Genomic DNA, 27,873 nt, shown 5'->3' on the forward strand with positions numbered 1-27,873 from the left:
ATGATGGAATATTATGCAGCTGTAAGATAGAATAAAGTTATGAAGTATGTGGCAATATGGATGGACCTTAAGGACATTATGCTGAGTGAGATTAGCCAGAAACAAAAGGACAAGTACTGTATGGTCTCACTGATATGAACAGACATTAGTGAATAAACTTGGAGAACTTCATGGATAAAAGAGACCATCAGGAGACAGAAATAGGGTAAGATATTGGGTAAGCTGAAGGGATACAGATTGTGCAACAGAACTGATTGTAAAAACTCAGAAATGGATAACACAATACTACCTAACTGTAATACAATTATGTTAAAATGCTGAATGAAGCTGAATTTGAGAATGATAGAGGGAGGAGCACTGGGAGCACAAGTGAAATCAGAAAGAAAGATAGATGGTAAAGACTGAGATGGTAAAATCTAGGAATGCCTACAGTGTATAATGATACAACTAAATGTACAAATTTTAAAAATGTTTGTGCATGAGAAAGAACAAAGGAATGTCATTACTGCAGGGTGTTGAAAATAGATGGTAATTAATATCTTAAAATTTTAACTTATGTGTGAGACTAAAGCAAAAAATGTTTATTTGGTACAAAATTTATATTTTGACTAGTGCATTTCCTAATATAACTTATATAGACAACTTAATCGGACACCATAAGTACATGCACCCTTGAGTAGGGCATAAGATTTTGTTGGTTTGTCCAGAGTGATGCCCCGATAAACCCCAGAGTGATATGAACAGTGAATAAAAAAGAATTTGCAAAGGCCCCTTTGGGGAATGGTGAGAAAGGGGGAAAATTCAACTTCCCCAAGTTGAATTCTTGATATTCTCACAAGCAATGTGGACAACCAAAGCTATAGGCTGAGCCCCCAATCTTGGGGTTTGTTCATATGAAACTTAACCCCACAAAGGACAGGTCAAACCTACCTAAAATTAGGCCTAAGAGTCACCCCCAAGAGAACCTCTTTTGTTGCTCAGATGTGGCCTCTCTCTCCAGCCAACACAACAAGAAAACTCACTGCCCTCCCCCTGTCTACGTGGGACATGACTCCCAGGGGTGTGGACCTTCCTGGCAACATGGGACAGAAATCCTCGAATGAGCTGAGACTCAGCATCAAGGGATTGAGAAAACCTTCTCAACCAAAAGGGGGAAGAGTGAAATGAGACAAAATAAAGTGTCAATGGCTGAGAGATTCAAAACAGAGTCAAGAGGTTATCCTAGAGGTTATTCTTATGCATTAAATAGATACCACCTTGTTAGTCAAGATGTAATGGAGAGGCTGGAGGGAATTGCCTGAAAATGTAGAGCTGTGTTCTAGTAGCCATGTTTTTTGAAGATGATTGTATAAAGATATAACTTTTACAATGCGACTGTGTGATTGTGAAAACCTTTGTGTCTGATGCTCCTTTTATCTACTTTATCAACGGATGAGTAAAACATATGGAATAAGAATAAAGAACAGGGGGAACAAATGTTAAAATAAATTTAGATTGAAATGCTAGTGTTCAATGAAAGGAAGGGGCAAAGGGTATGGTATGTATGAATTTTTTTCTGTTGTCTTTTTATTTCTTTTCTGAATTGATGCAAATGTCCTAAGAAATGATCATGATGATGAATATTCAACTATGTGATGATATTGTGAATTACTGATTATATATGTAGAATGGGAAGATCATAAGTTAAGAAAGTTTGCATTTGTTGTATTTTTTTTAATTTAAAAATTAACAAAAAAATTAAAAAAAAAAATTCTTCCCTTTTCACCCTGATCCAGGGGCACTCCTTTTCTCGAAAACACCGGGCATACTTGTCTAAGGATTAGCTGTTCCCTGTGTCTGGGAGGCTCTCTCACCACATCTCCGCATTGCTCAACCCCTGATCTCCTTCAGGTCTTGATCAAACACCAGCATCTCAATGAAACCTCCCTTAGCCACCCTAACCACAACTGCAGACTCCCCACAACGCTCCCTATCTCCCCTCCCTGACTTTATTTTTTTTTCTCCTTAGCGCTTACCACTTTCTCGAAAGACTATTTTATCTATTTATCTTTTAATTGTCTGTCTCCCTCAACCCAGCTGAGAGAGCTGGTTTGTTCTTTTTCCTCTCCCCCTCCCTTCCTTCCCTCTCCCTGTCCCCGACTCGGGTCTGTCCTCCCTGTATTTCTCTCCCCCTGCCTCCCTTCCTCTCTCTTTTCCTATCCTCCTTCACCTCCTTTTCCTCTTCCTCCTCCTTCTTTTCTCTCCCCTCTCTCTCGCTGCCCCCTCTCTCCCCTAAATCCACAGCACCCACAAACAATGCCTGGCACAGAGTAAATGTTCAGTAAATATTTGTGGGATGAGTAAGATGAATAATTGAATAATGAAGACAAAAATCTGTCTAATCTGATGCAATTAATCAATTTTTGGACAGGATTAAAAGGGTAAAATTGTATAACTTTCCCTAGTTTATCTCTTTAGAGCATTAAACAGGGCATGTACAATCCCATAAGATAATTTTTGGTCCACTAGAGAAAGGTGCCCTTTCCTTGGGTGGAGATTTTTTTACTTAGAATATTTTAACTCAAATCTGCCATTCTGCCCCATGGGACAAGAGCCCCAGGGGATGGCAGTCCTGGCTGTGTCAGCTGACGCTCACGCAGACCGCACGCAAACCTCCTGGGCAGAGTTCACAGAAGGGAACTGGGCCAGTGAGAGAAATAACCTCAAACGATTCCCTGAGCTTAGTTGCGACCACATACACAGGCTTGTGTGCCAGTGAATGGGTGCACTCTCACAAATCTGCGTGGTCTATGGGGGTGGATTTTTCTCTGCCACTCTAGGATGAGGCTAAGAATCTCGTCAGTCGTGCCCCCGTTAGTCTCGATGTTAGTCCCAAGCAAGGGCCTGGGTCATTTCCTCTCTTCTGAGGAAAACAATACATTCATTAGTAATTTGCTTCCTCTTTATTGAACAAATACTCTCTGCTAGGTGCCATACAAAATAAATGGTAGCTGTCATACGGAACCTCAGGAATTTATATCCTGACAAGACATTTTTTTGTGTATTGGGTTTTTCTCTTGGTGGTTGCAAATGAGCATCATGTTGCTGGTTGTATTGTAAACAGTTGTGGATTCAACTTAAAATGAATGTCAGTCAAAAGCTTTATGCATGTAAAAGGTGAGCTGTGGAAGGGAGAGTTATACAGCAGATGTGTGGTATCATTCTCCCAGGGCAAGGAGTGTCTTTTAGAAGGGATATCCTTCCAGGCTGGTAGCTGTGGGCACCATATACACAGCAAATGCATTTTTTTTTGTAGAGGTGCATTTTGGGAAATGAACTCAGAGTTGGGATGGGGTGGGGCTTGTCAAACTCTCACTGGGGCTGTAGCCACTGAAATCCCCTCTAATGGACTCCCTACCCTTCTTCAGGTTTTCAAAATTACTTATATAGTTTTTGTAGTACAAAAGTATTTTCATTCTAGAATAAGAAATGGCTTCGATAATAATCTAGAGATGTTTCAAATTCATAGTAACAAAAAATTTAGTATTGGCTATCAGCCTGACCTTCTATGGACAGCATGCCTTCTGTCCTGATAAACCTGATTTGTGCCTCATTTTTCAAGCCTTACCTGCTAAATTTTTTGGCTCCATTTGTATTCCTCATACCTAGAAATAAAAGTAACAAAGATCTTCCCAGATCATTGTCTTTCACAAACAAAACTTTGGTGTCTAAGAAAACAGTATTAACCTTTATTCTTGCTGGCTCCCTCTTCAGAGGGATGCTTTGATTGCCTTCCTGCACGTAAAGAGGTTTTGAGAATGTGCCAGTGAATGCGTGCCCACTCTCAAGTGTGTGTGTGTGAGTTCACACCCAATAACTTAGTCTACTATTTGGATGGGCAAAGACTCAATCAATCTTTTTGTTAAGTCCCTCAAGAAAATTTTATTTAAAATTTATTTACTTTCTTTAAAATTTGCGCGCAAAGAGCTGTGATAGTGGTAGGAATTGTAAGGAAATGTAAACATGAATATAAAAGGAAACTAGAACCAATGGGTTACTTTTTAAAAAATATTTTATTGACAAATCTTCACAAACATACAGTTCATACATGGTTTACAATCAGTGGCTCACAGTATCATGACATAGTGGTGTATTCTTCACCATAATCATTTTTTTATGAAACATAACCACATACAAACACAAACATTCTTACCATATGATCATTCCATTCTTGTTATATAATCAATAACTCACAATATCATCACATAGGTGTATATTCATAATCATGATCATTTCTTAGAGCATTTGCATTAATTCAGAAAAAGAAATAAAAAGAAAACAGAAAAAAATTCATACATACCGTACCCTTTTACCCCTCTCTTTCACTGATCATAAGCATTTCAATCTACTCAATTTATTTTAACATTTGTTCTCATTACTTATTTATTTTTAACCCATATGTTCTACTTGTCTGTAGATAAGGTAGATAAAAGGGGCATCAGACATAAGGTTTTCACAACCACACACTCACCCAATGGGTTACTTCTGAGTTTTGACAGATTCTGGGGACAAGAAAGGAAACCAAATAGAAGAGCCCAAAGAGCACTTGAGATGGGTTGTGGCCACTTTAAAACCCTATCCCTAGTAGTTTAGAGGACACACAACGTTTGTGTCCAGTGTCTTTTCTCGTGGAATTTAATCTAGTTGAAGATTAGACATGGCCATGCATTATTCATCTTTGCGTCATTGAGCCCTAGTGAAAAGCTGGGCAATATTGTAAGGGCCCAATGAAGGCTTGTCAAATGAATGGATGAATTATTGAATTAATAATTACGTGATATGCCCCAAATAGGTGTAAGCCATCATTCTTATAGATTTTGGAAGTCTAAGAATGTGGACCCTACAAATTTACTAACAGATTGTTTGGCACGGAGTGACAATCTGACAGTTACATGTTGAGGAGACAGGGGGCAGGTTGGGGCTGGTACTGGAGCAAAAAATTATTTAAGCAGTTAAGAACAAGGACAGAGAAGGGCTTTATTTTACTTATTTATGTAAGAAGGGCCAATTTTAGCGGACAAGATTAGCTTGGGTGAGGCATTTGAAGTCGGGGGAGATAGTGAGAAATATACTCTGCAGATTTCTAGCTGCACCAGCTAGACTTTAGCAGAGATCTGGTTCAAGTTTAGGTACACAGTGGAAAGTTGCAGCTGCAAGAGAACGCGATGTTCGTCCACACCCAACCCCGCAAACCCCTTGGCTTTACTAGCAAGGCAAATGAGATTCAGGAAGGATGATAATAATAATAATAATATTGAAAATAATGATGACTGGCGATGGCAGCTCACATTTCTTGGGCGTGCCAGACCCCGTGCCGAGTTCTTTACATGTAGTATCTCGCTGCATCACAACAGTCCCAAGATGACAAAGGGAATTTAATGACTCAAACCTCTTCTCGCTAACCGGAGCTGCTTTCACCCTCTCATTGACGCACGTATATACCCTCGGGGAAATAGCCAGTATTGGTCCCTGGCACATCTCAGAAACGTGGCGATCCCTCTTTAGGAAATGATTCCCTCCATCAGACCAGGAATCCGGGGGCACGCGACACGGCGACGCGCAGACACAGGGCAGGGCGCTCCCTCAGCCCGGGGCACCCGGGACCCGCCTCTCCGGCATCTGCCCCTTCCTGCCGAGCGGCCTATCGGCCCGGGGCGATTCGGGCTGTCCCGGGCGCGCCCCTCGGCGGCAGGTGACGCGGCGCGGGCGCCCCCTCCCCCGCCCCCGCCCCGCCCCGCCCGGCGCGCGCCCGACGCGAGGGTGCTGGCGGTGAGATTAGACGGCGGGTGGGTGGGGATGAGACGCGACGGGTCACGTCAAGGCGGCGTAGACAAAGGGCGCGCGCGCGCACGTCCTTACGCACGCCTCGGCCGGCGGCGGCGAGAAGAGCGGGAGGGACCGTCCACGGAGGGATTTGGAGTCTCGGAGCCTCACGGTGGGTGAGTAAGGGTGATGCGGCCCTCTCCCAAATGTCGCTGGCCTCAGGAGAGCTGAGAGTGGACCCTGGGATTCGGGGTTAGGCGCTCAGCAAGGGGGCTGTGGTCCGGGGATACCCTCCCTATGCCGCTCGAGCGTCAGAAGACACCATTGCGGTCTCCTGGGGTTTACCGGACCGGGATGGAATGTCCGCCCCCCTCCTCCGCAGTGGAACAGTCCGCGCCGTTCCCTTCTCCCCTCGGGGCCGGGCGCTCGGGCCTTGGTCCTCCCCGGCTCGCCCGCGAAGATCCCACGCTGCGGGCTCCCGGCCACTCCCTTTCCTTCTCGGCCTCCTCTTCCACGTGGGCTCCTCTGTGTCCGCCGTGCCCCCCTTCCCAAATCCAAGGGGCCCCGCAGCCCGCCCTCCCCTAGGACCGAGGAATTTAAATTGCGGGGGCTGAAAGGGGAATTAGAGATCACGAGGAAACTCCTTCACCTACAGTTTCTGTACTGTGCTCTGCTGCTTCCCTAGGTTGTTTATTTCTCCTACTCTAGTTCTCCAAGGGAGCGCGCCCCCTTTTTTCCTGATGCCTTTACTTAACTTTCAGATTTCTTAATCCCTGGAAATGCTGTACCTTTCCGTTTTATTTCTCACCCTTCAAGCATCCTCCTGCCCTGGGGTTTTATTTCCTTACTTTCCATTTCACATAGCGTTTTATGCAGTGTGAGCGTTGTGGAAAATACACTGTATGAACTTACGGTGTAACTTTACGGAAATGAGTTCCAGATTGTCTAGATATCAGTGTCACTCACTGCTTGTGCCCTCTGTGCCTTGGATCTGCTAATTGATAACTGTCTTGAAGTCAGTTTAAGAATTTCCTTTCTGTTTCATTTTCCTTAATTTTGGCTGAACTTTGAATACTTACTTTCATGTCAAGGGAAGTGGTGTGAAAGGCAATTATCCTTTTGTGAAAGACTGTGTAGAAGACAGCCCTGAAATAATGCTAATCTGATATTCTTTCTTTCATAGTAGCTTTTTAAACATATTTTGATTAGTGATTTAAAAAAAATATTTTTATTGAGGAATATTCACAGATGTACAGCCCAACCATATTATATAATCAGTGGCTCACCATATCATCATATAGTTGTATATTATTCACCATGATCATTTTTAAAACATTTGCAAGTGATTTTTTTTTCAATGGAGAATTTTACACATACAAAAGAATGGTGAATCAGCATTTACCCATCAACCAGCCTTAGCAGTATCACCTATGGCCATCCACACCCACCATCGCTTTCTTTTTCTATCCATCCTTATGCATTTTGTCCCTCCTATCTAAGGGATAGATATTTCATGCGTCTTTTGAAAGTCAGCTCTTGTCAAAAGTAGCTTGAGATTGGGAATAAAAATCTTAAAATTGTATAAAATCGTAACGTACTTTTCCTGGAACACCGTCTGCTATTATTGGTCTTTCAACTAAGAAACACATAAAGTTGAAGGACCAGAAAAAAATCCAAAACGATCAAGCTGCTGTAGCACAGGTTGAAACAAAAAGTATTTCAGATGTGGATGAGAACTTCAGATCCATCTTGTGCAACTTTTTCATTTTTGATGAGCCCTCAAGGTCCAGAGAGGGTCATTGAATCCACACATAGTAAGAGGCTGAACTGAGCCCAGGAGCTACATCTCCCACCTCCTCATTCCCTTCCCAACCCCCACAATCTAAATTCCTCATTTAGTTTTTCCTGTCTTTACACTGTACATTACTGCTTGCCCCTTCAGGTTTGCTTCAAGAAGAAGTGCTATGACTGAAAACTCTTAGAATAGTGAAGACTTTGAACGGGCAATCATGAGCTTTTCCACCAAATTCTGAGTTGATAAAATTGCTGGAGGATATGTCTTAATGGTATTTCTTAAAGTAGATCTGCGACAAATGGGGAGTTCTAATCGTGGCTTTTAGGGAACATGGGAAAATTCTAGTATATCTTAAGAGAGGTATACTAGACTAAGAACGCTCTTTAAAAAAACATTTAGATAACTTCAGTGCTATTTAATAAGTGACTAAAGGTAACTGGAATGATTTGAAACCCTGTGGCATTTTTCCTTTTGATAGCAAAGAGAAAAGCATCTTCCCATAAAACATCCTTTCATACTATTAACAGATAAGAATCCTGGGGTGGGTTCGGCTCTTTTATAAAATCCTCACGTGACTCTCCTAGTGCACTGCTAGTAAGTTTCTTTATCTCAAGAAAGAAAGGTGATTCAATATTTGTATTTATGCCTCAATTTTCTTACTCCTAAAATGAAGATAGATGCTCTATCTTTTTTCCAAGGAATGCTGTGAATGCAGAAATCCTTTATATCTAGAGTTCGTCGAGTTTGTATATAAGTACAAGTTGCTATGATGTGACATAATTGTTTAAATTTGTTTTCGAGATGGGCTTTTCTTTTGTGAGTATTTCACCTAAATAGAGCAGTTGTCATAAACATTCAGTTTATAGAAGTACCATAATAACAGCATCGGAGTTCCTGGATGAATCATTACTGCTAAAGGTGGTGTATTTAGAAGGGAAAGGAGGGGATTTTGAGTGGTTTCTGTGTTTGTGGTGTCAGAGAAAGTGCTGTGGTTAGTCTGACAGGGATCTAGCCTAACTTGCCCAATGATTTTTGCTAAAGATTAAACCACATTGCTTATCTATGTGCATATCACAAGTTACCTTTTTTGAAATCTCTTGCTTTCTGGGGATAGATGTTGAGATTATTTGGTCCTGGTTGAGCTTAAATTGAACTGCTGAGTTGTTTCTTCAAGTAAAATAGAACCCCATCATGGCTTGTCATTTACTTCTAACGGTATCATCCCCCAGGGCAGAATGTGACTGTACATCATCAATTCTGTGTATTATCACTAAGCTGCATAATAATGCTTACCATAGTATGATTAATGCATTTTAAGAAAAGAGAATTTTGGAATTAGAGGGAACATTATAGGTGCTCGTATTTTTTCCTGACACCTTAAAATACTCTTTCCTTTAAAACACGTTCATGCCATGCACATGACACAGACACAGGTTTGTCGCCTTCCTTAGGGCACTCTTGTTTTTACTTTGCCTCGTGTAATAGTTATTAATATGTTTGAATTGCACTTCCTGTTAAACTACAAGCTGAAAGTTTGCAATATTAGAATAATACTTTGTAATTAGTTCGACGTTTTTTAATTAAAACTTATTTTACTGGTGAAGAAACAAATTCAGGGAAGCCAGTTGACTTACAGATGTGCCTTTTTTATGAAATGCTCTCTGATTTTAAATAAGACTGCTTAGGCATTGACAAAAAACAACTTTGACTTTTAAAAAATGACTAGCAACAAAACTCAATAATAAAACAACCCAATTTTTAAAAAATGGGCAAATGATTTGACCGGATGCTTCACCAAAGAAGATAACATGTGGCAAATAAGCACATAAAAAGATGCTCAGTATCATTAGTCATTAGGGAAATGCAAATTAAAACTGTAAGATTCCATTACACATCTATTAGAATGTCTAAAGTTAAAAAGACTGACCATACCAAGTGGTAAGGGTATAGAGCAAGTGAAACTTTCAAACACTGCTGGTTGGAGTGCAAAATGATACAACCACCTTTAGAAAACAGTTTGGCAGTTTTTTAAAAAGCGAAACTTGTTCACCTTGGGCATAGTTGTCCACTTACTAGTATTTACCCAAAAGAAATGAAAGCCTATGTCCCTATAAAGACTTGTAGATAAATGTTCATAATAGTTCATAATAGTTATTTATTTTAGTCTAAAACTGGAAACAGCCCAAATGTCCATCGTTAGGTGAATGGTTAAATAAATACTGTGGTATATCCATGCAGTGTGACTACTATCATGCAATAAAGAGGAATTAACTATCAATACATGCAACAATATGAATACATTTCAAAGTAATTATCTTGAGTGAAATAAACAAGACAAAAAAAGGTTAAAAAAAAAAAAGAAAGAAAAGTGTTTCCAATTACATATATAAGACTCAAATGTAAAAGCGCTTTTGAAATTGAAGTATCAGGGCAGTGTTCAGATTGGGTCAACAAATGTCTGGGTCTTATAGCGCAGTCAGATTGTCCTTCCATAAATTATTGAATGGCTCCTGAATATCAAAATATGTTTTGTCCTTTTTGTTTTGCTGACTTCAAGGGAATTTTGTTGCTTGGAGTAAACTTGCTACAATGTTACTCATTACCCAGTTCCAACTCAAGTTAGACATTTCTGGGCAAGGGAAAAGTTCTTGAGGTCAAAATAACCTTAGATAAGACAAAAACATTGAAACTGATCACTGTACTGCCTTCTTCCTAGTGAATTGAGTCAAAAAATTTAATAATGCTGCATTATTTCTGATATATTTGACATTAAATTTGGCCTGGCACACATTCCTTTCCATACATGTATTTGTGTATGTTTAGCATCACATCAGAATGTGTCTGTGTCCCAAGAGGGTAAACTAGGAAAAATGGGTGGATACATCTGAAGTACAACTCAGCCCAAAGCAAATGAAGGACCAGCCTGGGTAGCAACAAGACCACTAGACAGGATCCAGGTCTGAATTCTAGTTCTTCCTGTTACTAGCCAGTTTTGTAATTTGTCTGAATCATTTGACCCTTGCAGGGATCAGTACTCTGAGCCATAAAATGAAGAAGTTGGATTAGAATTGACAGATCAACTAATGAAGTTGTAGTTTGTCATCATTTTATTATTGCCTGAGGCTTTATAGTTTCAACTAATAGTAGTAGCTTCTGTTTATTGAGCACTTATTTTGTACCATTCACTACACTGATAGCTTGATATGCATTATTACATTAAGTCTTCAGAACAATCCCACAGGATAAAGCACAGAAAAGTTCACTTATTTTCCCAAGGTCACATAGGTAGAAATTATGGAGGCTAGTTTGAAATGTAGCTTATATGATTTCTTCTATGTTTAATCATCATACCTTCCTACTTTTCTGTCTTTCTACAATTTTAAGTAAAGATACATAGCCTGAAATATTGATGTGGGAAGGAATTTTAAAAGCCTTCTAGTCTAACCACCTTAATGCTTCTGCCACCCTGCAGAGATCTTATTTGCCTTCAGTGTGCTCTGCAGACACTGGCAGTGGCTGTGTTTTGCCTCCCTGACAGGCCACATGTAGTTTCTGAATGGGATCTGCATGCTTTGACCATTTTAAGGGAATATAAGCACCTTTAAGCCGGAAGATTCATGTCTTCCTTGGAGTGGTAGTAGAAAATAGATTTTTCATTAATGTCAAGTCTTTTAGGGAAATACCTTCAAATGCCCCTCCTTCCTAGTAACAGGAGCTTAGAATAGTGATAATAATAATAGTGAATGTATTTTGAGCCCTCTGTGAAAAGTGCTTTACATCCATCCATCTCATATAAGCCTCTGAACAGTCTTTTAGTAGATATTGTTGAACAAAAGCTTAAACATATTAATTTATCCCAAATCACACTCATCACTAGTTAGGAAGTCAGGATTCAACCCCTGATATGTTTCTTTTGATTTTTGAACCATGGGGCTTATTACCTAGTAAAAGTGATTAGTATAGTTTTAAAGATATTGAAAGTATAAACAGTGAAGCACCCGTTCTACTCCTAGAGACAGCTACCATAGCCAGTGACTTCAGTATCTTCCCAGAGATGGTCTTTGCAAATATATTTAAACTATTAGTGTCTATTTTTTCCTTTTCCTCTCTTCCTCATGATTTGTATTTATTGTGGACATTGTTCTCCATCTAACGGCAGGTTGATTCTTATCAGGTCATATTTGATGTCTCGTTCTTTTTAACAGATTAATGGTATTCCATTGTATCCTCTGTTGATGGACATTGATATTTCTTTTGTTACTACAACCAATACTGCAGTCAATAATCTTGCTTATTGAATTAACCAGGTGTACTCAGTTTAGATGATCCCAATTTCATTGGCAACGTCCGAAGTGTTATATTCAGGAGCCAGTCAGCCATATGTCTTCTTCTCCCCATCATGCTGGCAACATGGGAGATGACTCCCAGTTATAAGCTTGGCCCTGGCACTGTGAGATTAACAATGCCTTCCTGACCAGAAGGAGGAAAATTTAACATAATAGGTATCAGTGGCTAAGAGATTTCAAATAGAGCTGAGAGACTGTTTTGGAGGCTGTACCAAATCCCAACCAACACCATTCCTGTTAACCCTAAAAAATGCCTACGGCTCTATCTAAGATTTCTACAAAAGTTTCATGCACTAAGGTTACTTTCCAGAAACCTACAATCTCCAGGTGGTTCTTGGGTCAGATAAGTCCTGAAACCCAGAGGAGCCAGCTTCTCCAAGAGCATCAACCAGTTCCACCCACCTACCCCATATTGTTGACATCCTTTTCCAACATGAAAAGGTTAGAATGGTCATAGCCCACATATCCATAAGGAGTGGGAGGAGCAAAGGATAAGGAGGAGTTATAACAGAGAAGATAGGATTTAACAGAAGCAGCTAGAAGGAACAATCTGAAAATGTGAAACTGTAATCCATATGAAACTTTAAATCTGTTCTGTGACTACTTATTAAAATGTACTTTGAAATTTTTTGCTTTTTTCTATGTATGCTATATTACACAATAGCAAATGTTAGAAAAACAAACCTTTGCTTTGGCTTCTATTTTGGGAGAGGCAGGGGCTTCCTTCTTCACTTTTGGTGCCATATTCATGGTAGGGGGAGGGGAGAAAGAGAGATACATGCATGCATATATATATATGTGCTTATGAATACATACATACATTGCGATATGCATCTATCTCCCCTGGTTGAGAGCTACTGCTGTAATCTACCTTTAGGGTTAATTCCTAGAAGTGCAATTGCTGGATCTAAGGCTACGTGCATATAAAATTTTGATGGCTGTTGGTAAATTATTCTTCATAAAGGTTGTACCATGTTATACTCCAGTTAGTGGTTTTTTAAATCATTTTCTTATTCTCATCAGCAAGTGGTTTGTCAAAAACCTTTTTTTTGCCATTTCACTGTAGTTTTAATTCTCTCTTTTTAATAGCTAACCTTTTTATTGAGCATTTACTACCTACCTTCTAGGCACCTTGCATTTTTTGGCTTGTGGGTTTGTTTCACACTTTGAAAGGTCTCCCTCTATATATAGTCTTCTTCAACTTCGGGACCTACAACTGAAGGCAAGACTCTGGTTTTTTTTCTGATCATCATGAAATAATAATGTATAGTATTATTGAGATCTAATAAGTGACACACATTGTGCTGTGTGGGCTTTAAATGCATTGTCCCTGTGTGGTCTAATTAACAAGCATTTTTTTCCATTGTATTTTTTTTAGGGGGTGCATGGGCCAGGAATAGAACCTGTGTCTCCCATATAACAAATCAGCATTCTGCCACTGAACCACCCATGCACCCGTAAACGTTTATTTTAATAAAGTGGCATTATCTTTCCTTTTGAGTTGGTACTTGACATCTCTGAACATATTCTAACAATCCTGGTGCCTTGAATTAGGATGTATCACAGAGAGCAAAAATACAGTATTTGCTTCTGCATTTAAGAGTCATAATAGTCTGCCAAATACTTGTGATTGAGTCAGAATTGATTTGCGTGGCCTGATTTAAATTAAATTCCCTGTTCTTTTCTCTTCCAGCATGCTGCTCTCTGTTTTGTTAACAATCGTTGAAGTTTGGAATTAATGATTTGTGTCTATGCTTAGTTGCTTAATATTTGTCTATGCATATTTGTTCACTGCTAAATATCTAATATCTAGCATAACGTCTGGTGCGGTGGTATATGCCCGATAAGTACTTGCTGGATGAATGAACTAATAACTTCTAGAACTGAGGAGCCTGGAAACTGGTTATTTGGGTGCCTAAAGGTCCAGATTTACCAGTCAGTTGGTTGAGTTTAGCTTGGCAGCAGGCACTGTTGCCTTCCTAGGATGAGACCATCTTCCCTGAAGGAGGCTCAGCACTAGCTGCTTCTTACATTTTTCTCTGGGAAAACGTGACTGCTAGAGGAGCTGTGGTCCAAGTGATTATCTGAGTTTGCTTGAAATCAGGGTGTGGAAATTTAAGAGGATTCCTTTGAGTTGATAACTTCCCACATCTGGTTTAAGAGGCCATGCTTGTGTTTTTCTGAGGCAAAACGATAGCCTTTCTTAAAGGAGCAGTTTACTTAGAAATTGTGGTTTGTAATGCAGCCAGAAACACAAGATTGAGGTTGTTTCTTTTTAACATGGGCAGGCACCAGAATCTAACCCGGGTCTCTGGCATGGCAGGTAACAATTCGGCCGCTGAGCCACCATCATACCGCCCAAGATTGAGTTTTGATGGCATATTTTTCTGATATTTCCAGAGATCAAAATCTATGAAGACCTTAAGATACCAGTTACCTCTGACTTAGGTGACTGCTTTAGCAATCCAGCGAGATGCCTGGGAGCCTGTTTGATCACCATAGTTTGGTTGCTGTTTCTCCCTGTTTCTGAGAATTTATGAGGAATTGTTTAGTGTTGGCCAGATAACTTGTTTGACTAGTTTGCTTTTTTCTGTTCTGGAGCCTACCACCCATAAATAAGAAAGTTCACTACCTCCGAGGGGAGAAAAGATCAACTAGGTCACGGTCAGCAAACTTTCTCTGTAAAGAGCCAGCTAGTAAAAATTTAAACTCTACAGGCCATAATCTCTGTCTCCTCTCCCCACCCCTCCTTCTCTTCCCACCCCCACCTCCTCTCTTTAAAGATGTAAAAACCATTCTTAGCTTGGCCTTAGAAACAAGCTATAAGTAGATTTGGCCCGTGGGCTACCAATCTCTGAACTAGGTGAAGAAATGAGTTTATTGCTAAATGTATTTAATGTTTGGGGGGCAAGAACCCTAAATGACCATGGGAATTTTCAGTGGATTGTTATCCAAAAAAAGAGAGCTCTGAACTCTGGCATGAAGGTGGGAGGCAAAGTCATATTAATATCAATCACCTTTGGTCTGTGAAACTCGAGGTAACCTTGGCCAGTGTGACAACAGCTCTCTCCTATGGGAATGCTGGCCACGGGGGCAGGGGGACAGGATTGAGGAGTGGAACAGAGGTGAGACCCTCAGATTAGGCTAGGAATAGACAAAGGTGAGGAATACAGTGACTCAGACAGTAGATTAAATTGATTCTCAATTTCCTGAACTTCTCTTGGAATGTATTTAGAAATCTGGCATGTACAATCACTTTGGCCATTTTATAAAAAGGAAGGAGCAGGTCTGTACCTTGGGTTCTGAGAACACCAGAGTCTGATACGTGAATCAAGATTTGGCTTGTTTTTTTATTTTTTCTCTCTCTCATCACAAGTTCCATAGAACAGGTCTGGCCTTAAAGAATTGATTTATCTCAAGGTAGTTTATGAGATAGAAGGGATAGTGGTTGAAGAGCACAGGTTCTGAGTCGGATACACTTGGTCATATCCCTGCTCTGCCGCTTACCAGCTCTTACTGCCTACCAGTTAGCCTGGGTAACTTACTTAGCCCTCTAAGCCCAGTTTCTTCATTTGTAAATGGTGATGGTGATAACTCCACCATAGAGTTGTTGTGAGAATTAAGTGAAGACCGTCTATGTAAAGTACTGACCCCGTTGCCTGCCAACAAATTGTAAGCATTAAATAAATGTTAACTTTTATGATAGTAATAATAATAATGTAAAAGTGGAGGAAAATGGAAGAAATAGAGGAACAGCAATAAGAATTAGTGTTTGTGATTCGGTGCTCCTGAAATACCATGTCCTTGTTGCACATTTAGTCATAGGTATTTAGCAATGCATTGGGAGCAGCGCTGTGTTAGGACTCAGAACTGGATCAGTGTCTGCCTCTCTCAGCTGCCTAATTTGTAAAATGGAAATATTATGGGTTGAGAGATTATAGGATAACCCCATGAGATAGCATGTGAAAGGGCTATCTATGATTCTGTTAAGGCATTAAACAAAATTTAAGATTTAAGAAGTTCACTTTCTTGAACTTCTGAATGTATTGGAACAGAGTCGGGTGGTGATTGGTGTGGAGCCAGAACATCTTTACCAGAGAGACTTGATAGGATGCACCCAAGTTCAGGACTTGCACTGGTAACCTGTAGTTTGGAATGAGTAATATAAAACCGGAACACTTTTATAAGATATTTGAAGTAATAGAATTAAAAATTAGTGGCCATGGTGGGAAGAGCGGCTGGAGGTGTCAATCTGTATGTAGAAATTGTGGCAATGTCTTGCAAAATTAAAAATGTTTATTTCCTTTTCCTGTGCAATTCCATTTCTCGAAATGTATCCTGAAAATATGCTTGCATGTACGTTTTGTGTGCTAAGTCATATATACACGTAGTTTTCATTGCAGCATTGCTTATAACAACAAAAAAAGTGGAAACGTCGATGTCGACCTTAGACTAGTTAACCCAGTTATGATACATACATACATACAGTTGAAAAAAAAGCACCTCAAGAAAGTGAATGACGGAGCTCTGTATGCGCTGGTGTGGTACATTCTTCTAATCGTTGTTGTGGGAGTGGGGCAGAGAAAAGACAAATTATGATCGCCTTTGTAAGCATTGAATATCTCTGGAAGAATATGAAGCTGCTAATGTGGTTGCATTTGTGGAGGAGAATTCTGGGTGACTGAGGGGCTTTTGAATGTGTCCTATAAACATATTTTCTATTCAAAATGTTTGCATGCTATAGATCATATCATTGGAGTTAAAAATTGTATGAAGCATCTGTGTGTTTTCCTCCCCCCCATCTGTATCTGTCACCTGTTGATCTGCAAAATCTCTTTGACCTTGATAACTTGAGAAGCTGGAAGTGACTTTAGGTTTACCCTAAAACAGACTTCTCCTCTCCCTCCAAAGCATATTGACGTTGCTCATGATTTGTCTGCCTGACTGTGTTTCTGTTTCCACCCCCAGCTTTGGCAGCATGTGAGCAACTTCTTGCCAAGAACCCAGGTCACTGCTGAGGAGGGGCCTTCAGAGAAGAATATCCTGAGGAAACCAATGCCAAGCGCGTCTGGAATTACACTCACTACAGGCAGCATGAGACGTTCTGTGCCAGCATCTGTGTCCTACTGGCAAAGACTGTAGCTCTCCAGGTAGGAGGGTCCTGGAAGCAGAAAGCGCCAGGAGCCTCTGTAGAGGAAGAGTGGGGCCAGATATGAATGCTCTACAGTGAACACGGTTTTCAGCTTATGAAGGAATTTTAAGTAAAATAATTATTTAATTTCCACATATTCAAGTTCAGTAGTCTTCTGTGTGAAGTGCCAGCAGCCATCCTCCTCTACAGGAATTATCAGGGTTTTTCTGGCACCACGTTGAACTCTTCTTGGTACTTCTGGCAGTGACAGATGTGCCAGACAGATTTATCTGCTAAATGCTATTGAGCAGGAAAGAAAGTAAAGCCTCTGGAAGCAGTGTAAGGATAGCAGAGCAGAGAACCCTCCCTCACTGCTCCCTTTCGCAGAAGCGCAGCCGGGCTCGGATGCTTTTACTGAAGACTTATCCCGTCTCATCTCCAGCGGCCCTCTGTTGCGGGGAGTCGGGCATTTTCAGGTGGCCTGCTGTAGCCCTCTTCTGCTGTCTTTCGGCTCCCAACCTTCTCTGTTCAGGCAGTCAGATGATGTGAACTTTGGAATGGAGTTTGTTATACTCTGGGGACTGTATTCCTTTCCCAGGCCGCTGCTGTCCGAGAGGACCATTTGAGAGCTGTGCTTTGATCCTGGGAGAGAGGCCCTGGCCTTGCCTGCACTCCACCATGTTCCTGTTGCTGCCTTTTGATAGCCTGATTGTCAACCTTCTGGGCATCTCCCTGACTGTCCTTTTTACCCTGCTGCTCGTTTTCATCATAGTCCCGGCCATTTTTGGAGTCTCCTTTGGTATCCGAAAGCTCTACATGAAAACTTTGTTAAAAATCTTTGCGGTGAGTTGTGCTGCTACAAATGATTTTTTCACAGTCCTCTATGAAGAAGTGCTGTTAGAAAAACAAATTGTTCTTATCCGGCTCATTGTTATCTCTTTATTGGTTGTGGAAAAAGTTGGGAGAATGGGGAGTAGCATTCCAAGTAAAAAGAACAACTAAATGTGTACTTGTGAAAGCCTTTATTAACTTTCTTATTGAACTAAGGTACTTGTGTGATTTGTGCTGAGTAAGGGGCCCTGTTCCATGATTTCTCGCCTTGCCTGTTTGTGTCAAACAGTGGGGCTTAGAATTAAAAAAAAAAAAAAAATCACTTCCAGGCTCTGTATATCATCTTATATAAGAGATATTGAAGCACAACGCTGCTGCTGACATAGGTCCTCACTAATAAGTATGGAAAGACCGTCCTCTCTTTCAACCATTTATTTTAAATAGGTTCTTCCATTTCAAACAAAATTAATTAAAAAAGGGAAATGTTGAATTGTGTTATTTTCTTTTAGAGGAGAGGATTGTAAATTTCCTAACGTTTATCAAAACTTACCTAATTATATCACTGGACAGAACTCACAGTGTAAAGGAAATGGTTGAAAACTGATGTTTCCTGGAAGTTGACATGCCACAAGACTTTTAATAGTTATCCAAAGATTTGGTGATTTATTTGCATTCTGTTTCTAAAGAAAGATGATATTTAGTAGCTACCAAATCTTCAGGGATTCTTTTCTGACTGAGTCTATGTATAATTCAAGAAACATGCTCATAATAGTGAAAAAATACAGTACTGTTTGTTCATATAATATCTAGAATAATCTCACTTATTTTCCTTTTGTTCCTCATAATTCTGTGATGAGGAGGGTAAATAACTACATTTTATTAGTGAAGAAATAGAGATTCAGGTTAAATGAGCTGTATGAAGTGTTACATTGGGAAATATTTTTATATTATTGAATCTTGGGTTTTATCTTTTGGTATTTAATATTCCTATAAGAATATGATTTTTAAGCACAGCTTATGGTTTCTCACTAGTCGGAGTACAATCTGGAGACCAGCAGCATCAGTATCACTTAGAAATGTGTTAGAAATGCAGATCTCAGGCCCACTCCTGACCTACTAAATTAGAATCTGCTATTTAGCAAGATTCAGGTGATCGATTTGTGTGCACCATAACATTTGAGACATGCTGATCTGGTCTTTGGACTACCTACCTTACTAATGTATAGTAAATACTTTAATGAATCAAATGTAATTTTCCTATATTTGAGTCCAAGAATATCTTTAGCAGAGCACAGGATCTGTGGACCTTGTACCATACCTGTATGCTTTTGCCCCTGTGAGAAACCTGCCAGGATAGAATCGAGTTGAATACCTGATGAACTTAGGAGAAGACAGTAGTGATCGAGTTGAATACCTGATGAACTTAGGAGAAGACAGTAGTGAATGATATTTAGCTTTCATTAAAGATCATAAGCAAGTGATTAATTCATGGGCCTATGGAGATTACTTTTAAAACATAAAAATAAGATTTCTCAGCTTAGGGGTCTTCTGTAGTAGTTACATTTTTTGAGCACTTTAGGTGGGACAGAAAGCCTAGAATCCGTATCTTTTCCCTACTCCATTTTGGCAGTATAGCCCCAAAATAAATATAGAGCTCATAGTCAAATAAGTCATTATTGTGGCTACATTTTTTTTTTACTCAGGCAACCATTTTATTTGCTCATGTTTTGGTGTATTAGCAGTTTGGTCTAGGTCAGCTGGTCATTTCTTCTCCTCTTTCCTGGATGTGGCTACGTTTTAAAAATGTATTTTCTTGTGACTTTTAATGTAGATTATAACTACACTATGGAAAATTCATTAAATATAGTCTCTTGGACCAATCCATGGAGCAGATAATCTTGAGCCTCAGAATCCATCTTCACTGGATTGGAGCATAGTGATTTAGAAGTGGTGGTGGAAGTCTCACTCACACACACCCATGCATTTGTGAAATTTCAAGATTTAGGATTTCAAGAACTAGATTGGTACCTCTTTCCTAGATGCATGTTCTGGGTACCCTGTGGATTCTGTCCTGTTGAGCTTCATGGATAGTTATAACTTAATTTAGATTAAAGGGTAGACTAGAGAAGACTGGTGTATACCCACAAGGGCAGAGGGTGGTTTGGGAAGGGTGTCAGTCCTTTCTCACCTCTTCTATAACTCAGAGTTGATAGTAATGGGCAGTAAGAATTGAATGCTATTTTTAACAGTGGTAAAATTACGTATAAGCTGGATTTGGCCAAACTGATTTCAGATCTAGAAGAGTAAGTATCTGTATATTCATGTATCCATCTAAAATACAACTATATTTTAGTTGTTTTTGTATACATTTTTTTAATAGATGAGAGAGTTTTATTTTGCCTTTTTTATAGCCTCTTCACATCTTTTCCTCTTGCAAAATTTGGATGGCATATTTATTTATATATATTAGAGCTGAAAAGGAAACATTTTAGAAGTACTTATTTTGAAGATAAAAAATCTCCCCCAGAAATTTTGATTTTATCTTCTAAAATATCCCCCTACTCCCCACAATGATTCTGCTGTTTGCCATCAAAAAGTAAAATCCGATTCCCTTCCTTTTGAATGTGGACCTACCAGTCTTAGTGATTCCCTTCTAACAATTAGAATGTGGTAGAAGTATCACTGTGTAACATCTGAGATTAAGTTACCAAAGGCAAAATAGCTTCTGTGAGGCTCTTTATCTCCTGAGATGCTTGTCCCTGGAACCCGGCTGCCATGTTGTACGTTGTTATGTAGGTGTGCCAGCTGACAACCCCAGCAAAGGCTCTAACTGACAAACCATTGATGAGTAAGTGAGCGTGCCTGCAGGAGATTCCAGCTCCCAGCCTTTGAGCCAACCAACTAACACCAAACCCTGTGCAATTTGAAGATTTATGAGCAAAATAAATGGTGGTGTTTTAAGCCTCTGAGTTGTGGGGTGGTATGCTACATAACAATAGACAACCAGAAAAATAATAGAGAATTTTAACATTCGTTCATGAACCTATAGCTCATAGCTCCTTTACATTTGTTTGTGTATTATCTTTCAGTCGTTTGGGCATTTTGCATCCACATTTTATGATGACGTTAATAGCATAGATATATAATATTGTGTCTACTTTCTCTTTTAACACTTGCTCAGACATTTTCACATTTTGATAATCTTCATAAGGATCATTGAAATGGATGTTCATTCAGTACACATTCAGTTTTTGGTAGTCCCGAGTTAAGCCCTGACTTAACAGCTAGTTTCCCATGATGAGTTTCTCCTTTCATATAAAGGAACCAGGAGAAAATATTTTTATATCTGCCAAGGGGGAGTACAGGGAGAATATGGGTGGATCAGTGTCTTTTACATTATAACTCACAGAGCAGATCCTCTTAGGGCTGGGTCACTGGAGATCTTTGCAGAAAGCAGCATGTTATTTACAGTCTTTAAGCTAGTTCTCTTAATGTTTTTGCTTCACATTTACTCTCTGTATAGTATGATAGTGTTACTTGGAGTAGAACTTTCGGAATGGATTTGTAACTGAGTTGGGAATGATGTAGAGAAACTGAGGTAAGAAAGCATATATGAAGGAGAAAGATGAAAATGAATGACCTGAGAGTTCTTGCCTAGTGTGAAATTAGAGAAGATGGGACAGTCGTAATCTGATAGATATTAAACTCCAAAGTGGGATTTGTGGAGAATGATAAAAACCTGGGATGGTTGTGAAGAAGTTGAGACTGTAGAGGTATGGGATTGTGGTGGCATGAGCATGAGTTTTTGAGTCAGACACTTCTTAGTTTGAATACCAACACTTTAGTTAACAGCTCTGAAGCTGTAAGTTATCTGACTTCGAATCTCAGTCTATAGAATTTGAATAATCATTCCAACTTCACATAGTTGTAGTGAAACAGGTAATGTTAACCGTGTATGTCCTCCCTACCTTTGTGAGAAGGGTCATTTTAACTTAACCTTTAGCAGGTTAAAGGGCTAACTAAAGGAGAGGAGAATGAATTGTGTAGGAGAGTTAATAAGTAGTTCTTTCAAGATTTGTCAGCTTAGGTGTATCTTTTCATATGGAGACCTTGATAAAAAAAAATACTGAGAGCTGATAAGTTAAGTTTAGCCATTATTGACTGCCTACTAAGTGATGGCACTTTTACAGACTGTTGGAATGCAAATATGAGTTCTGGTTCCTACCCTCAGGTATTTGTAGTTTAGTAGGAAACACAAATATATGCATACATAACTAATTCAGAATGTGATGCCAGTTAAAATACACAGACAAAGATAAATGCAGGAATTGGGTGGGTGACATTTCATGTAAGATTTGACGTTTGAACTGGATCTTAATGGGGGAAAATAGAGCTTTCTAGAAGTGCAGTGAATAACCATGAAAAAAGTGCAGTACTGGTTTAGGGACAGCATGTAGTTCAGTAGAGCAAAAATCAAAGGGACGGTGGTTCAGTGGTAGAATGTTTGCCTTCCATGTGGAAGACCAGGTTCGATTCCCAGACCATGCACAGCGCCCTACCCCCCTACCCCCCAAAAAAAGAGGCAGAAAAAATCATAGGGAGCCTGGAAGGAATGAAGATTATCAACCTGAACATTTGTTTAGGAATTGGGAAACCAGGGAAGGTTTTGAGCACGTAAGTGAAATGATAGGTGGCAGCATGTGTAGGATGGTTTGCAGGGAGGAAAGAGGGAAGCAGTTAAATAGCTGTTCCACTAGTATATGCAAGAGAAGAAGGAAGGGAATGAAGGTAGTGGCAGAGAACACCATTTCACAGGGAGCATTGATAGGACTTGATAATAGAAAGCCTGGAAGTTTGGGTGACTAGAAGGATAGTCAATACAGCCAAGATTAGAAGTGATACAGGAGGAAGGCAAGAGGAGTGGGAGTAAATTGGGCCTGGGAGGAGGTGTGTACTGTGCCTTTAATTCAGGCAGAGTGCTGTGGAGTACTTGGACTTGCATATGGAGTTGTCTAGCAGGTAACTAGAAGGCGAGGTTGGCACTTTTGAGAGGTCAGGAATCCAAGTCAAGAATAGAGACGTGGATCTGACCTCAGTATTGTAGAGATCACACTGCAGCAGGGAGCGATGAGAGAATTATTCAAGGATGGAGTCTGCATGGGAAATAGAAGGTGATGGATGACATAAGCCTGATTTTTTTTTAAGGCTTTGGTCTTTGGGTATCTCTAGTTAGCTAATGGGAGAATGCAGTGGATACTCCCTGAAAAGAAGAGAGAACTTTTTACTGAGGTTAGACTGCTAAGCCTGTTTTACCTTGATCATATGATTAATTACTAAATTGTAGTATTTAATACAATGAATAACCAACAGAAATGTACCACCACATCCCCAGAAAATGGAGATTCAGTCAGGTAACTTAGGTAAAGTTTCAGAGCTGGTAAGTAAAGTACTGGTTTAAGGGCAGTAAAAACACTGCTTCCTAAGTCCCCTGAGACTGACTGGAGACCTTGGTAGCTCAAATGCACCCAGAATGGACAGTCTAGACATATACACTATTTAAATCTTTTTTGTACTTGTAAACTAAATCATCATTTTCTTGAAATAACGTGGAATGTTGGCAGCTTTAGGTGGTAGGCAGTTGCCCAAAGGACATTTGAATTTACTATTTGTATGCAATTCTTTGGCAGTAAAGAAGGAATTTGTGAGGTCTGTGTACTTTGCTAGTGAGTTCCTTAAGTAACCTGAAGACAAGAGTTTTAGGCACTGAAGCTAGGCCTGAGAAACACACCTGAATTTTTTGAGTTTCAGTTCTTTACTATAGGTGACTATTAACTGTCCTACTTATCAGAAAAGGGCCCTTATCTGAGAGGAGGGGATTTGAATTTCCTTTAGAATGTGTGCTCTCTGGGCTACAGTCTGACCTTAGGTGACTAGAATCAAGATATTCGCAGAATGGAAATGGAGGCTCTTAATGAAAAAGGATCTCAGTCTTAGTCTTGCCTGTCACCTTCTTTCTTTTCCAGTGGGCTACCTTGAGAATGGAGAGAGGAGCCAAGGAGAAGAACCATCAGCTCTACAAGCCCTATACCAATGGTATGACTGGGTCTGGGCCTGATTCTCTTCCTGCAAGGCCTCTTTCAGATGTGTCCCAGATGCTTCTAAAAGCCACACTCTTTGCTTTATAAAATGTAGATTTGTATTTTTAGCATATTTTCCCAACATTCTGCTTGACAGAAATGTTCTCTTTTTCAGGAATCATTGCAAAAGATCCCACTTCACTAGAAGAAGAAATTAAAGAAATTCGTCGGAGTGGGAGTAGTAAGGCTCTGGATAATACTCCAGAGTTTGAGCTCTCTGACATTTTCTACTTTTGCCGGAAGGGAATGGAGACCATTATGGATGATGAGGTGACAAAAAGATTTTCAGCAGAGGAGTTGGAGTCCTGGAATCTGCTGAGCAGAACCAATTATAACTTCCAATATATCAGCCTTCGTCTCACTATCTTGTGGGGGTTAGGAGTGCTGATTCGATATTGCTTCCTTCTGCCACTCAGGTGAGGACAGAGCCTGATGGGGACAAGAGACTTGAGCTGCTGCTGCCTGGGCCTGATGCATAATCTAACTCTCTCTCCCTGGGCTGTCCATCTGCCTCTTGGAAGGGTACACTGGAGATTGTCCTTTAAAGGTCCTGGGATTCTCCACATGTCAGACAGAAATAGCTGAGTTTTTAAAAGACAAATCACTTGTCTAATTGAACTAAACAGAGGGACAAGGAACGTCATGTACTTTCTGGCCACTCTTCCCTGAGTTCTTTTCTGCAGCTTGTCTCCGTAATACAGAAGCAATATTGATCTCTCAGTTTTTCTATACCATGTGCTATTCTGAGTGTGTCTTGCCAGGTACTGGTACCTTCAGGCTGTACCTCCTGTTGCTTCACAGAGAAGCTGTGTCTGCCAGGGTTGAAAGCCAAAGGGGAAGGGAAAGACAGCAGGTGCCTGAGGACAGAACAGACAATTTTAGGATTTTCCGCCATTATGGCTGGCCTGATGCCTGAGGAGATGGTGTCAGCTGAGAGCCCCGTCCACAGTGCCGTCAGTGTGGAATTAAATGCTCTCTGGTTGGGATGGGCCTGCTCTCATTTCTAGTGCAACTCTTGTCTAGGCCCCAGGTGGTCAGAACTTTGGGGTAGTTTTTTTGGTTGCCATTTTCATTTTCACATGTTCAGTTCTATGCTTGGTACAAAGATTTGTTTGCTATCTTTAACTTGTCTCCTTATTACAGGATAGCTCTTGCTTTCACGGGAATTAGCCTTCTGGTGGTGGGCACAACCATGGTGGGATACTTGCCAAATGGGAGGTGAGTAGAGCCCTCGCGTCTGTGTCTAAAGGTTTGAAGCCAGTACCGTTGGGGCTCATGGTTCAGATCCTGCAGGTCAGACCACCGAGTGCAGGAGATCTTAGATGGGTAGAATAGCCCAGTGGAAACAATAATACCAGCAATAGTCTACTTAACTTTTTTGCCAGTCTTTATTTGTAATTTGTTCTTTTTCCTTTCCAACCTCACATTCTTCCCATTTTAAAAGACAACAGGAGAACCCACAAAATTGTAGAATCCAGGGCTCATCTTGAGATTTTACAGTATTTTATTTAGTTTTGGGCAGCCTGTTATGTTGAGAAATTGGGAAGAGGTTAAGGTTTTAGAAAACAGGTGAGAAATATAGGTGGATATTTTTTGAAGAAAAATCTTCCGGGAAGTTCTAGGGCTAACAGATCTCTCTTCTGCCGTGGCTGGTGAGGAGATTTGACTTCCTGGTCTTTGCTTTGCTTCTAGTTATTGACTGGAGAGGAACGGAATCCAGGGTGGATCCTGGCCCACCCACCTAGAAATTCTAGAGTTATGAATTCTAAATCCACTAATTTAGGTGAATTGAAGCAGTTCTCATCATTTCTGTTTCCTCATATATGCTAATATATTTCAGGGTTTTGTTATATGCACACTAATATTTATAAAAAAGTACTTTGAGTCATAAAGGACTATAGGCAGTACAGGCATACCTCGTTTTATTGCTCTACTTTATTGAGCTTCACAAATACTGCATTTTTTACAAATTGAAGTTTCGTGACAACTGAATCAAGCAAGTCTGTTTTTTTCCAACAGTACATGCTCACTTGGTGTATTTGTCACATTTGGTAATTCTTGCAGTATTCCAGATGTTTGCATTATTACTGTGTCAGTTATGGGGCTCTGTATCTGTGGTCATTGATGTTTCTATTGCAGTTGTTTAGAGGCACCTTGAACCGCACCCATGTAGGATGGTGAACTTAATCAGTACATTTGCATGTGTTCTGACAGTTCCACCGACTGGCTGTTCCCTTGTCTCTCTCCCCCTCCTGAGGCCTCCCTATTCCCTGAGACACAACAATATTGAAATAAGGCCAGTTAATAACCCTGCAGTGGCCTCTCAGTGTTCAGGTGAAAAGAGGAGTTGCACGTCTCTCACTAAATCAAAAACCAGGAGTGATTAAACTTGGTGAGGAAGGTATGCTGAAAGCCACCATAGGCTGAAGGCTAGGCCTCATGAGCCAGACAGCCAAGTTGTGAATGCAAAGGAAAAGTTCTTAAAGGAAATTAAAAGTGCTACCCGAGTAAACAAACTGATAAGAAAGCAAAGCAGCTTTATTGCTAATATGGACAAAGTTTGAGTGGTCTGGATAAAAGCCCAAACCAGCCACAATACTCCATTAAACCAAAGTTTAATCCAGTGCAAGGCCCTAACTTTTTTCAGTTCTGTGAAGGCTGAGAGAGGTGAGGAAGCTGCAGAAGAAAAATTTGAAGCTAGCAAAGGTTGGTTCATTAGGTCTAAGAAAAGAAGCCCAGTCCATAACATAAAGCGTAAGGTGAAGCAGCAAGTGCTGATGCAGAAGCTACAACAAGTTATTCAGAAGATCTAGCTAAAATAATTGATGAAGGTGGCTGTGCTGGTTTGAAACTATTGTGTACCCTAGAAAAGCCATGTTCTTTATTCCTAATTCAGTATTGTTGGGTGGGATCTTTCCATGGAGATGTGAACCACCCAATTATGGGGGGTACCTTTTGATTAGGTGGTTTCCATGGACAAGTGTCTCCACCCATTCAAGGTGGGATTGCTTACTAGAGGTCTTCGAGAAGGAACCATTCTGGAAAAAGATTTAGAGTGCTTGCAGCCAAAGACTTTTGGAGATGAAGGAAGCTGCCCCTGGGAAAGCCCTATGAAGCAATAAGCTGGGAGAGAAGGTTAGGTCACAGTGTACCTTCCCAGCTGACAGAGGTGTCCAGAAGACAGAGATGCCGGCCAGCTGCCTCCCCAGCTGACAGAAGTGTTGTGGACAGCATTAGAGTTTCTTGAGTGAAGGTAACCTCCTGTTGGTGCCTTAATTTGGACATTTACAGCCTTAGAACTGTAAACTTGCAACTTAATTTTCTTTTTAAAAATTGCTCCGTTTCTCTTATATTACATTCCAGCAGTTTTAGCAAATTAACACAGTGGCTACACCAAACAACTAATTTGCAGTGTAGATGAAATAGCCATCTTTCTGTTAGAAGGAGATGACATCTAGGACTTTACCAGGTAGAGAGAAGTCAGTGCCTGGCTTTGAAGCTTCAATGGACAGGGTCATTCTCTCATCAGGAGCTAATGGAGCTGATGACTTTAAATTGAAGCCAGTGCTCATTTACCATTCTGAAAATCCTATGCTAAATCTACTCTGCCTATGCTCTCTAAACGAAATAAACCAAGCCTGATGATAGCCCATCTACTTATACCATGGTACACTGAAATTTTTAAGCCCACTTTTGAAATCTACTGTTCAAAAAAAAGATTCCTTTTAAATTATTACTGCTCTTTGGCAGTGTACGTAGTCACCTGAGGACTCTGATGGAAATGTTCAATGAGATGAATATGTTTTCAAGCCTAACACAACATCCATTCTG

General features: G+C 40.3%; 1 protein-coding gene across 3 annotated transcripts in view; it reads left to right on the forward strand.

The window, feature by feature from the left end:
- Positions 1 to 5,849: 5,849 nt before the first annotated feature.
- Positions 5,850 to 27,873, forward strand: part of GPAT4 (glycerol-3-phosphate acyltransferase 4) — a 34,057-nt gene continuing 12,033 nt past the window's right edge. Inside the window, exons 1-5 of one of the 3 annotated variants that reach the window (XM_077152573.1) lie at positions 5,850 to 5,978; positions 16,912 to 17,917; positions 23,929 to 23,998; positions 24,158 to 24,458; positions 25,186 to 25,260. In XM_077152573.1, the coding sequence (XP_077008688.1) occupies positions 17,753 to 17,917; positions 23,929 to 23,998; positions 24,158 to 24,458; positions 25,186 to 25,260 (611 nt within the window). In that variant the 5' untranslated portion in view covers positions 5,850 to 5,978; positions 16,912 to 17,752. The remainder of the gene's footprint in view (positions 5,979 to 16,911; positions 17,918 to 23,928; positions 23,999 to 24,157; positions 24,459 to 25,185; positions 25,261 to 27,873) is intronic. The other 2 variants (XM_077152574.1, XM_077152575.1) reach the window with 2 other exon arrangements.

This window comes from Tamandua tetradactyla, chromosome 3, assembly GCF_023851605.1.
Source record: "Tamandua tetradactyla isolate mTamTet1 chromosome 3, mTamTet1.pri, whole genome shotgun sequence".
NCBI classification, from domain to species: Eukaryota; Metazoa; Chordata; class Mammalia; order Pilosa; family Myrmecophagidae; genus Tamandua; species Tamandua tetradactyla.